The sequence below is a fragment of the Piliocolobus tephrosceles genome, chromosome 7, assembly GCF_002776525.5.
Source record: "Piliocolobus tephrosceles isolate RC106 chromosome 7, ASM277652v3, whole genome shotgun sequence".
Classification (NCBI taxonomy): Eukaryota; Metazoa; Chordata; class Mammalia; order Primates; family Cercopithecidae; genus Piliocolobus; species Piliocolobus tephrosceles.
In genome coordinates, this window is record NC_045440.1 from 128,930,188 (window position 1) to 128,943,256 (window position 13,069).

Sequence of the window (13,069 nt, forward strand, 5' to 3'; positions counted from 1 at the left end):
CAAGAGCAAGACTCTGTCTCTGTCACTCAGGCTGGAATACAATGGCATGATCTCCGCTCACTGTAACCTCCACCTCCCACGTTCAACCAATTCTTCTGTCTCAGCCTCCCGAGTATCTCATGTTATAGGCACCCACCACCACACCCAGCTAATTTTTGTAATTTTTTTTTTTTTTTTTTTTTTGAGACGGAGTCTTGCTCTGTCACCCAGGCTGGAGTGCAGTGGCGCGATCTCGGCTCACTGCAAGCTCCGCCTCCCGGGTTCACACCGTTCTCCTGCCTCAGCGTCCGGAGTAGCTGGGACTACAGGCGCCCACCACCACACCTAGAGAATTTTTTGTATTTATAGTGGAGATGGGGTTTCACCGTGTTGGTTAGGCTGGTCTAGAACTCCTGACCTCAGGTGAACCACACGCCTCGGCCTCTCAAAGTGCTGGGATTACAGGCATGAGCCGCCGCACCCAGCCTTGCTGTCAAAATTGAGTTTATGAAGAAGTAAATCCAGCCCTACATATTGCTTCCAAATTATGTTTTTTTGATTACCAAATCAACAATTAATGAAGTTAACTTCACATTTGCATAGAGCTTTAACATTTGGTAATTTCAGTACTATTGTTACTCTGTTTTGAAGCCAATCAATGGTTTTTAAGGTCTCAGACGTTTGCTTAGCTCCCTGAAAAGCTGGAAGCCCGGAGGCACTGCACCTTAATGCCCAGTGGCTAAAAATGCTCTGACTGGTTATGCCCAAGCCCTGAGATCTTCACTGCCTTCTTCAAAGAATGAGAGCTGGTTTAGGGGACAGCAAGCTGGCATACAAATACACCAGTCTACTCCAAGAAGGTGACTCTCAAAGTAATTGGAGGCAGAATCCCTGTGTTGCAATTAATTCACTAGGTTACCTTGAATGAGAGCTCCGCAGCCCTTTCCCTGCCCCTCAGTACAGCTTGAGCATCCCTAATCCCAAAATCCAAAACCCACACTGCTCCAAAATCCAAACTTTTTGAGCACCAACATGACGCCACAAGCAGAAAATTCCACATCTGACCTCATGCATCAAGTACACACGAGTGTTAAAAATACTGTATAAAATTAGCTTCAGGCTATGTGTATAAGCATTATATGAAACGTAAATGAAATTCATGTTTAGACTTGGGTCCCATCCCCCAAGATATTTCATCATGCATATGCAAATATTTCAAAGTCCGAAATCCGAAACACTTCTGGTCCCAAGCATTTCAAATAAGGGCTACTCAACCACTAGTGCCTTTGCAAACAAACACCTTATCTGGCCTAGGTGATGGCCCACAGTCATCAGTTCTGTGGAACTGAAAGTTATGCCACACCATCTGAACCAGAAACAAGGGCTTCCTTCACACATTAAGAGGAAAGCCATTTTTATGTCTGTATTATTTTGCCAAAATTAAAGAAGGAAGGGAAGGGAGAAAAGAGTAGGGAAGGGAAAGGAGAAGGAAGGAGAAAGGACTACACCATCAACACATGTTTAGAAAGCTACTGATCTTTTGGCCGGATCCCATGGCTCATTCTATAATCCCAGCACTTTGGGAGGCCAAGGCAGGCAGATCACCTGAGGTCAGGAGTTCGAGACCAGCCTGGCCAATATGGTGAAACTCCATCTCTACTAAAAATACAAAAATTAGCCAGGTGTGGTGTTGCGCATCTATACCCCCAGCTACTCAGGAGGCTGAGGCAGGCGAATCACTTGAACCTGGGAGGCGGAGGTTGCAGTGAGCCAAGATCACACCATTGCACTCTAGCCTGGGCAACAGAGCGGGACTCCATTTCAAAAAAAAAAAAAAAAAAAAAGCTATTGATCTTTAACTTCTGTGCAAAATTACAAGTATCTTTTCTTCAGAGAGAATGGCTTTCATGTGAGATACTCCCATCATCCCATTCAAAGGTTGTCTATCATCTGTTTTTGGTTTTCTTTTGTTTTGTTTTGTTTTTTTCAGTCGGGAGCAAACGGGATGTAATGCAAAGAACATCAGTTTCAGAAGCAGCTCATGCTCTGTTTAAAGCCAGTCCTGTCACTATCACTCAGCAGTTCTCAAAGTGCAGGCCAGGGAACTCCAGGGTGCTCCAAGGGTCTTTCGGAGTGTCCATAAGGTCAAAACTTCTTTATAATAATAGTATGATCTCATCTGCCTGTTTCACTCTCATTCTTTTCATGAGTGAATTTTCCCAGAGACTGCAGGATATGTGATATTGTGACAGATTGAATGCATATGCAGATATCAAAATCCAACTGGCTGCTATGAAGCCAGACATTCAAGATATTTATAAGAATGGAAAACAGTGCCATTCTTCTCACTATATATGTCTGTGTGTATGGGGGGGATGTTCTGGAAATATAATTTTAACTTTTAAAATGTTGTTTATGGTAACGTAGTGGGATTATTTTTTTTTTTTTTTTTTTTTGAGACAAGAGTCTTGCTCTGTCACCAGACTGGAGTGCAATGGCGGGATCTCGGCCCACCGCAACCTCCACCTTCTGGGTTCAAGCGATTCTCCTGCCCCAGCCTCCTGAATAGCTGGGACTACAGGCACATGCCACCACACCCAGCAAATTTTTGTAGTTTTGGTAGAGATTGGGTTTCACCATTTTGGCCAGGATGGTCTCAATTTCTTGACTTCATGATCCACCCACCTCGGCCTCCCAGAGTGCTGAGATTAAAGGCGTGAGCCACTGCAACTGACCTTATTGTTATTTTTTAATGAATTTTAAATTCCACAGTCTTAATGTCTAATCTGCTAAATATTGATGAATATAACCCACATAGAAAAAAGCTTCAAAGAGTTCATACCTACAACTAAAAAGTTTGAGAAGCCCTGCACTACCTAGTAGTAATGACTGTTTATTGATTATTCCTCTGTACCATGAGCTGTGCAAAGCATACCACATTCTTCATCTCTCTTAATCTTTGCCACAAGCCTGTAAAGCAGAGGCTTTTAAAAAGCGCACCTTGCTAGCCTAACATCTCACCACTGGACAAGAAAGAGATAACCAGGTCGGTTCTCTGACTCTGAAGCCACTCTCTTGGTCACTTTCTCTATAACTTTAAAAAAGAGTTTTTTAACTGCTCTGAGCCTCAGTTTCCTTATCAAAAATAGTCAGAATGAGGTACCCTGTAGTGTTCTCTGAAAAGCAGAAGAGTTTCTATGCATCCAGTCCCTACCTACATGGGGGCCAACACCAAATTTACCCCCGAAACTCTTCACCTCCTTTCCTTCCACTCCTTCCTTTTCTTTGACGTTAGACCAGGGAGGCTTATCAACTGTCCATTTTCCTCTAGATGGTCTTCAAGCTGACAGAGAAGCTGACGGAACAGAAGGAGTGGATGAAGAGATGATTGTGACCCAAAGTCAGACCAACTTCATGTGCCCCATTACACTGGTACCGCTTCCTCCTCCTTCCCCTGAAAGAAACACAATTCACTTCACAGAGGCAGAAAGATTCCTGTTTGCTTTCTGGTTTGATTTCACTTAGGGAGTTAAGGAGGGAGTAAAGAAAAGTGCTGGGGGTTGAAAAATATCCACGGGAGGTTCTTGGGCTGGAGAGAGCTGTCAGTAAATCGTGCCCTTAAGGATCCAGGACTAAAGTCATGGCCTACAGGCCAAGTGACAGTACTGCCACTGGATTCCCTGCATTTCCTTATCTAAAGCCTAATAATTATCTAAAGCCATGAGAATGGGAAGTTAAACATAGAAAGCTCAGGACTAGGACAAAACAGCTACTGGAAGTTGATCATTATCATTCCTGAAAGCCCAACATCTCCTTGATTACAGTTGGAAATGAAGAAGCCAGTGAAAAATAAAGTGTGTGGCCATACCTATGAAGAGGAAGCCATTGTTGGCATTATTGAGTCCAGGCACAAGCAGAAGAAAAAGGCCCGGTGAGTGGACGCAGGGAAGGAAGTGGAGCCTTCCCTAGTGGTAGTCACTCAGAGGTGGTGTGTTCACGCTAGAGGAAAAGACACTTCAATGTCTCTTCTAAATTCCGTTGACCTCACGAATACTATAAACATGGAAGTGGGCTTTCTGGAAAAACAATACTTGAGGGAAAAATTAGTAATCTGTTCAGGAAGAAGCTGAGGGAACTTCAACCACACCTTCAAAACAGAATAAGGCCAGGCGCAGTGGCTCATGCATGTAATCCCAGAGCTTTGGGAAGCCGAGGTGGGCAGATCACCTGAGGTCAGGAGTTCGAGACCAGCCTGGCCAACATGGTGAAACCACATTTCTACTAAAAATACAAAAATTAGCCAGGCGTGGTGGCAGGTGCCTATAATCCCAGCTACTCGGGAGGCTGAGGCAGGAGAATCTCTTGAACCCAGGAGGCGGAGGTTGCAGTGAGCCGAGATTGTGCCACTGCATTCCAGCCTGGGCAACAGAGCTAGGCTCTGTCTCAAAAAAAAAAAAAAGGTTTAAGTAAATTCGTCGCTAACTCATAAATGATAAATTATTTTTTGAATTGGAAGTTTTGCAGAATCTTTAAAAATATACATAATACATATGTTATATATTATTTTATGTGTATATCATATATATTATTGATCTTTAAATATATAATATATATACGCACACACACATATATATATCTCGCCTTCCTTCCCCTCCTCCCATGACCACGGACGACCATGCTCTGTTCCTGTAATTACACAGAATCCTGAGTTAGCCAGACTGACTGGCATTGACTCAGTTTGGCATTTCTTGTGCTCTTATCATGGATTTGTTGCAGGAATGGAATTGCAGGTGTGACTAGTTCTCAGTTGACTTCTGATAACAGTCCCTTTGATGTGTGGCTTGCTTCTCCATTGCCCAGAAATTTGCTGGTCCAGACCTAGAATGGAATTCCCCAGCACTCCTCATCTGGGTGTGGACTTAGAGATAATATATTGGAGACTAAAGATATCTTGATGGTCATTCAGGCAAGTAACTTATCCTTTTTATTCTAGAAGAATAGTGGCTTTGCTGCCTAATGTTTGCAAAATGTAGACATTCTTAGTACATTTTGATCTGTTTTAAGTTTCTGACTTACCGTTGAAATGTCAGATTTCGACCGGGTGCGGTGGCTCACACCCGTAATCCCAGCACTTTGGGAGGCCGAGGCAGGTGGATCACGAGGTCAGGAGATCAAGACCATCCTGGCTAACACGGTGAAACCCCATCTCTACTGAAAATACAAAAAATTAGCTGGGCACGGTGGCAGGCGCCTGTAGTCCCAGCTACTGGGGAGGCTGAGGCAGGAGAATGGTGTGAACCCGGGAGGCAGAGCTTGCAGTGAGCCGAGATCGCACCACTGCACTCCAGCCTGGGTGACAGAGTAATACTCTGTCTCCAAAAATAGAGGGGGAATTTGGGTTGTTAAATGGCATGGCATGCTTTCTTTTTTCTTTATGGCATGACATGCTTTCTTTCTTTCTTTTTTTTTTTTTTTTTTTTTCTGTGACTGAGTTTCACTCTTTTTGCCCAGGCTGGAGTGCAATGGTGCGATCTCGGCTTCCCGCAACCTCCGCCTCCCGGGTTCAAGCAATTCTCCTGCCTCAGCCTCCTGAATAGCTGGGATTACAGGCATATACCACCACGCCCGGCTAATTTTGTATTTTTAGTAGAGATGGGGTTTCTCCATGTTGGCCAGGCTGGTCTCAAACTCCCAAGCTCAGGTGATCTGCCCGCCTCCGCCTCCCAAAGTGCTGGGATTACAGGCGAGAGCCACCGCGCCCGGCCATGGCATGCTTTCGTTAGTTTCCTTATCCATAAATGGATGACAGTCATTGTAATCGCCTCATTGGCATATTGGAAATTTAAATAAGATACATGAAAGTACTTAAAGTAGCTGGTACACAGGAGGGCTCAGTAAAAATTGTCCCGTCATCATCTTCAAACTTGAGCCACTATCAACATCCTCTTCATTTTTTTTCCACCACGACTCTATAGCCATGGGAGAGGAGGACAGTTTTAAAGGAGAAAGATGAGCCAACCTGGAGTTTAGGAAGTTACTCCAATAGCAATGCAGAGATGGATTGAGGAGGCATGAGGCAAAAAAAAAAGTCAGTTAGGACGCTTTTACAGTAGCTTAAGTTATAGATAATGAGAGCATAGAGATGCAAGAGTGATTGTGGAGGTATGGTTAACAACATTTGACGACTGAATGTAGGAGAAAGGAAGAAGCAGCAAGGGGTGGCTGACATTTCTCATCTGGGTGTCTAGGACTGTCATTTGCTCATTAGCCTTCAGAGAAGGCATAAGAGAGGGACACTCTTATTGGAGGATTGTGATAGACTCAGCTCAGGTCATCCTAAATTCAAGGTCCCAGCAATATAGCCCCGTGGAAGTGTCCAGGAATGCAGCAAATGTGAGTTTTGCAATCAGGGAAGGACTCAGAACTATTGATGTGGATTGGGAGGTTATCAGTGTAGAGGAGTCAACCCGCTCAACTACCATCGCAGACGCAGCTCTGAAACTGATGCATTTGCCAGCAGAGAGCCAGCAAGGCAGGACCTGGGCCTCCCCCGTGATATCCGCGAGGCCAGAGCCCGACTTCGTTCTGCTCACTGTGACGTCTCAGCACCCTGGTGCCAACCCTCAAAAAACACTTTGTTGACCAGTGAAAAGATCAATCAGTGGAAGAAGACCCCAGCAAAGCAGTCTAAAACATAGCCAGGAGCCAGGAAGAGTGATAAGGGGTGGAGGCTCATGGGAACTTGCGGGCGGGGTGGGCAGGGTTCTAAAGGCCAGGTGCATTTGAGCAGCAGTAGATTAGAACTCAGGGCCTTCTTGAAACCGACTCCAGACGTTTCTGATGAAGCATGAAGTCGTGTCATTTCCCATGATGCACGTTAGAGTGATGAGTATTTCTGGGTTCGCTTTGTTTAGAAACGTCCATGACACATTGTCTCATTTCTTCCTCCTAGATTGTTCTAGTTATGTTTGTTTGTTTAGACTGGAGTTCCAGATCCATTGTGTTCTGGGCACTGCCTGAAATTTACTGTGCAAGCTTCAGGCCCTGGGAAGGCCTCTCTGCACTGGCTTGAGTCAGAATAATATTGTTGAGACTTTAGCCCCAGCCAAGCACAGCAGTTAGAATAATTTCCTAAAATATATCTGTTAACAATAAGCCTATTTATTCGCTTAAAAATAAAGCTGCCTTATGATTTTTTTTTCTTTTCCTTTTTTTTTTTTTTTTTTTAATGTCAGCCACCCCTCGCTGCTTCTTCCTTTCTCCTACATTCAGTCAGTCATCAAATGTAATCCAGGCTGGAGTACAACCTCTGCCTCCCAGGTTCAAGCAGTTATCGTGCCTCAGCCTCCCGAGTAGCTGGGATTACAGGCGCCCACCATCACGCCCGGCTAATTTTTGTATTTTTAGTAGAGACAGGGTTTCACCATGTTGTCCAGGCTGGTCTCAAACTTCTGGCCTCAAGTGATCTGCCCACCTTGGCCTCCCAACCTTACGATTTTCATATATTAATATTTCTAACTTGACCACAGTCACTTTTTTGCTTTTTTGTTTGAGAACAGGAAACGTATTTTTAAAAGTCATATTTAAGAGCATGTAGAATAAAATGAAGTTGAATAGAAATGGGTCATTCAACAGCAGAACTCCAGCTTTGTACTTGGAGTTCCTGTTTCAACACTTACTGACAAGCCATTCAACTTTTCTGCCTCAGTTTCCTCATCTGTAAAGTGGAAATAACATTAGCATCTCACAGCATTTCAGGGGCCAAAGAAATGGTAGGGAATTCCATTCTAGGTCTGGACCAGCACATTTCTTGGCAGAAGAGAAGCAAAAGCACTTAGTTGAAAGCTCTTTTGGTAGCGAAGAGCACTAAACAAATAGCTGCAGGGTTGTTAAGACCGAGACTGATAGAGTTGTTATCGCTCCCCGTGCCGCTTAGTGACACATTATTTTAGACTCAGGGGGTGTGAGATAGAATTACTGTCTGTGTTGAGGTATGACAGGAATCCCTCCCACTCGGATTTCCAGAGGTCTCTATAGACCTTCTGTCTACAGCTTGTAGACTAAACCTTGGAATTCTTGGGACCCAGATCCAGGAACTCCCAGGATCATGTACTCTTGAGCGTTTGCAGTGGCCAAGGTTCCCCTGGCCTGTGGGACCCCAAGGCCCAGTTCCCTTTGCTCAGCAGTCACCTTTGTGCTTGCCCGGTGCTGCAGTGAAATGCTCTGCTTGGGCAGTGCCTGGAGGTGGGGACCCAGCCGCTCCTTCAAGGCTTGAAGGGCTGACTCCTGCACAGCGATGATGCGGCAACTAAGATCGCGTATTGCCACACTGAACTCGCTCACCAGGATGTCGTGGGATTAATGCCGAATGCTTATGGAGACAGTTGTTTCTCCAGACGAGGCATGCCCTGATTCAGCACTGTGGCATGATGGCCTTCTCTTATCCTTTCTGCTTTAAAAGCTTGTGTTTATTGGAGATGAAGTGAGAAGCAAGTTCTTCCCAGTTCCAGCATCAACCTTGCCTCCAGGAAGTCTTCCCTGAGCCCTTATTCATGCTGGACAAAATGTCATTAGCACCCCATGCCATGCCAACATTGTCAGTGCAGCTGGCTCCTCTCCACGAGCTTCTTGAGAGTGGAAGCTGTGGACTAGAGCAGGGACTGGTGCACGGCAGGACCTGAAGTGAACTCCCCAGTCCTTGACACACATCAGCCTGCTTATTTCTCACCTTATTTGACAGGCTTGTGCTCTGCCTTCATGTTCTTAAAGGGAAAAACTGAGTCACAGAGAATTTAGTCACTTACCCAGCGTGACACAGCCAGGGGGTTTAAGCCCAGGTCTTTGTCACTCTTGAGCCTGCAATTCTGTCAGTAGGCCATCCAGCTCCCCTTAGGCGGGCTTTTCGGTTCATGCCTCTACCATCAGAGTCTATCCCCTCAGTGCCCTGGGCTCCATCCCACTGAAGTGAAGGTGGGTGCCTGTTCTGCAGCTGAGTGTGTGGTTAAGTCCATCAGACATTGCCAGCGTGCTCTCACGCACGGACTAAAACCATGATGTCATCAGGAAGTCCTCCCCACCTCGCTCTCCACTTCCCTCTCCACTGCTTCTTCACTGTCTGGCTATCAGAGTTAAGGCCTTTGCTGGGTAGGATGGAAGAGACCAAGGCCAGGCATTCCAAAGCAGATATTCAGGGTTATGTATTAGGGGAGGGTCATCCCAGCAACCTACTTGGACTCGCATTTCAATGTCATGGAAGCCAAAGTTATGATACTTGGCTTTTCTAGTCACAAAAGTGTCTGTATCCTCTTCATGATCTTAGCTGCTTATTTTCATACAGACATAATTCACTAGGCACGGTGGCTCACACCTGTCATCCCAGCACTTTGGGAGGTCAAGGCGGGTGGATCACTTGAGCTCAGGAGTTCAGGACCAGCCTGGGAAACATGGTGAAACTCTATCTCTACAAAACATTTTTTAAAAATTAGCCAGGTGTGCTGGTGTGCACCTGTGGGCCCAGCTACTCAGGAGGCTGAGGTGGGAGGATTGCTTGAGCCCGGGAGGCAGAGGTCACAGTAAGCAGAGATAGTGCCACTCCAGCCTGGGTTACAGAATGAGACCCTGTCAAAAAAAGAAAGGAGAGGGAAAGAAAGAAAGAAAAGGAAGGAAGGGAGGGAGGGAGGGAGGGAGGGAGAGAGAAAGAAAAAGAAAGAAAGAGAAAGGAAGGAAGAGGAGGAGGAAGAAGAAGAGGAGAGGGGGAGGGAAGGGAATGGAAGGGGAGGGCAGGGGAGGGGAGAATTCATTTGAGACTTCACAGCATAGGGGAACAGGCTAGGGGAAAACACAGATTTTTAAACTAGTGTAAAACATTTCTCCAACCTTGCCCTAATGCAAAGCCAAATCATCAAAATGATGCATACCTGGGCCAAATCACCCTGATCCTCTTTCATATAATTGCCTTTCTATAATTATGATTTAACACATCATGTACCTGAGTATATAGGTTTCAAGTTACCAAACCTTTTTTTTTTTTTTTTTTGAGACAGAGTCTCACTCTGTTGCCCAGGCTGGAGTGCAATGGTGCAATCTCGGCTCACCGCAGCCTCCACCTCCCGGGTTCAAGCGATTCTCCTGCCTCAGCCTCCCAAGTAACTGGGATTATGGGCACCTGCCACTACGCCCAGTTAATTTTTGTATTTTTAGTAAAGATGGGGTTTCACCATGTTGGCCAGGCTGGTCTCAAACTCCTGAGCTCGTGTGATCCACCTGCCTCGGCCTCCCAAAGTGCTGAAATTACAGGTGTGAGCCACCGTGCCTGGCCATATTTTAATATTTTAAAAATAAATATTGTTATTAAGCATATTATTTATTTCATTCATTAATGCCCCTCTAATGTAAAGACTCCTTGATCCACAGATCAGGGCCAAGAAATACTTTCTCTTTCATGTTGGACTGTTGGGTTTCCTACCACTAGACAAATTGGAGTTCCCATGACCAACTTTATTTCCTTCTCATTTGCATCTTTAGTGTGGTTTGCATATTTGTTGTTTTTGGTCTTAATATCCTGTGCTTTATGGAGAGCTGTCTCAGATCACTGGGCCAGAGCTCTGTGTGGACAGGAACCATATATTTGTATTTCACAGTTGCATGCTTAGAACCTAGCACAGGGCTGATCCCTAGAAGAGTCAATTAATGCATGAATGGGTACATGCCTGTGTTGGATATATGCAAGGTAGAAATAGATCCAGAACTTTAAAACTTCTTGGAAGAATGGTGATGAGGGAACACATGATAGTCACGGGATCAGGAAGGGAATTAACATTATTGAGCACTGTGTTGCCTGTCACTTTGGGAAATAGGGGTTCTCTCCCCATTTTAAATCAGAGGCAAGAGAGGCTCAAGAAGATTATTGTGAATTGCCTGTGGTCTCATAACTAGCAAGTAGGTGGTAGAGAGAAAATTCAGACCTAGGTTAGCTTGACTCCAAACATTGGGTCTCTAATCTACCAAAATTTGGTTCACTTTGAGAACCAGATTCTTTGAGAAGAAATAGGTGATTTCATCCAGCCCACTGCCCTCAGAGAAGATCACATCGAAGCAGAGCCGTGGCTTGTTTCCACCCCTTTCTGGGTGACTCACACTGATGTCTTCAGTTGCAGCCTTTCCACTGAGTCTCAGTGGTCCACTCAGTCTCTTCTGGGAGAGCTACTGGGCATCCATTCCAGAGGAAACAGATACCAACCAGGACTGTGGTTCTGTGCTGCAGCCTGTTTTGCCCCATCATTTCCCACTGTGATAAAGGGCACTACCAGTCACTGATCTGCCCAGATGAAGCTCACTTCTTCCCTTTCCCTTACACTCCACAGCTGCTCCGTTGGCAAGTCCTACAGGTTCTATGGTCAAGCGTGTCCTGAACCTTGATCATGATCGCCATGCCACCCTTGACCAAGCTGCCCTCACCTCTCTCCTACACCCTGCGGGATCCCCCACGCTATTTTCCCTGCCCCTCTCTTACCTCCCTGCTTTGTGTTCTCCGTAAGCAGCCAGAGTAACATTTTCCAGATGTAAACCAAACACACCCCGCCCCCAGCTCAAAAACTTCCAGTGTTTTGTCTTCATATTTAAAATAAAATCCAATCCAGGCGGTGGCTCACACCTGTAATCCCAGCACTTTCGGAGGCCGAGGGAAGTGGATCACTTGAGGTCAGGAGTTTGAGACCAGCCTGGCCAACATGGTGAAACCCCATCTCTACTGAAAATACACAAAATTAGCCAGGCATTGTGGCAGGTGCCTGTAATCCCAGCGACTCGGGAGGCTGAGGCAGGAGAATCACTTGAACCCAAGAGGCAGAGGTTGCAGTCAGCCAAGATCACGCCACTGCACCCCAGCCTGGGTGAAAGAGTGAGACTCTGTCTCAAAATAAATAAATAAAATAAAATAAAATCCAAAGCCCTATTGGCCCACTGACCTCACTTCCAACTGCTCTCCCTCTTGCCTGGGTCGCTTCAGCCACATAGAGCTTGCTCTCACTCCAGGGCACCAAGCTGGACGTCCTCAGCACTGCACTCGCTACTGCTTTAGCCCGGACCACATGCAGACTTGTTCCCATGCTTCATTCTGGGTCCTGCCCAAGATAAGATGTGTTTGGTGAGGCATGCCCTGAGTCCAGCCAAAGAAGCCATGGCCCCAGCACTGTCTCTTCTTGACCCTGCTTCATTGCCCTCATAGCCCATAAGGTGACCTGAACTTACAGCAAGCATGTATTTGGTTCGCTAGTGGTAGCCTGTCTTCCTCATTAGAAAGGTAGCTCATGATAAGGTAGGCACTACTCACATATCGCTTGTGTCCCCAGCACCTGGACAGGGCCTGGCTCACTGACTCAGCGAATCAATGAATGAGGGCACCTTGGTCCTGACTTTAACATTTTTCCTTTTTCATTCGAAGTCTTACTTAAACACTTGAGTGTAACAGAAGTTTCTGCTTAAGGCAGTAAAGGGGACTGACTTGATGTTCTTTCTCCCTTGCAGTTGCCCTAAAATTGGCTGTAGCCACACAAATGTAAGAAAGTCGGATCTCATCCAGGATGAAGCACTTAGAAGGGCGATTGAGAACCACAACAAGAAGATACATCATTCCCAATAGGAAAAGCCACCTGCCTGCAGGGACAGCAGCAGCCTACCTCCTACCTCAGCTGTCTGTTGAGAGCAGTGCTGACCCCAGCAGTTAGGGACTGGCTGCATAGCATACTTGTTTGGGGTAAAACTTGATGCTTTTATGTGTGCTTGAAAACATTTTTCTAAGTTACACAACAGAAATGCAAGCATATTGTTTATTTTTAAGTGTTCTATAATGTTAAATAAAACTTTGATCATCTGCAGTGTCCTCCCTGCACGCCTCTTGATGTAGGGATTATTCCAGAGGTGCAGGCTTTTCCATTTCAAGGACATCAGACTGATTTTTATAATAGTTTTGGCTAAAGAATGTTTTTCAGCCAGGTGCAGTGGCCCACACCTGTAATCCCAGCACTTTGGGAAGCCAATATGGGCAGATCACTTGAGGTCAGGAGTTGGAGACCAGCCTGGGCAACATGGT

General features: G+C 45.7%; 1 protein-coding gene across 4 annotated transcripts in view; it reads left to right on the top strand.

Moving 5' to 3' along the window:
- NSMCE2 (NSE2 (MMS21) homolog, SMC5-SMC6 complex SUMO ligase) overlaps positions 1–12,859 on the top strand; it is a 268,737-nt gene extending 255,878 nt beyond the window's left edge. For 3 of the 4 annotated variants that reach the window (XM_023224161.1, XM_023224153.1, XM_023224168.1), the window contains 3 exons: positions 3,311–3,411; positions 3,804–3,910; positions 12,505–12,859. In XM_023224161.1, coding sequence (XP_023079929.1) covers positions 3,311–3,411; positions 3,804–3,910; positions 12,505–12,619 — 323 coding nt within the window. In that variant the 3' untranslated portion in view covers positions 12,620–12,859. The remainder of the gene's footprint in view (positions 1–3,310; positions 3,412–3,803; positions 3,911–12,504) is intronic. The other variant, XM_023224176.2, reaches the window with a different exon arrangement.
- The last annotated feature ends 210 nt before the right edge of the window (positions 12,860–13,069 follow it).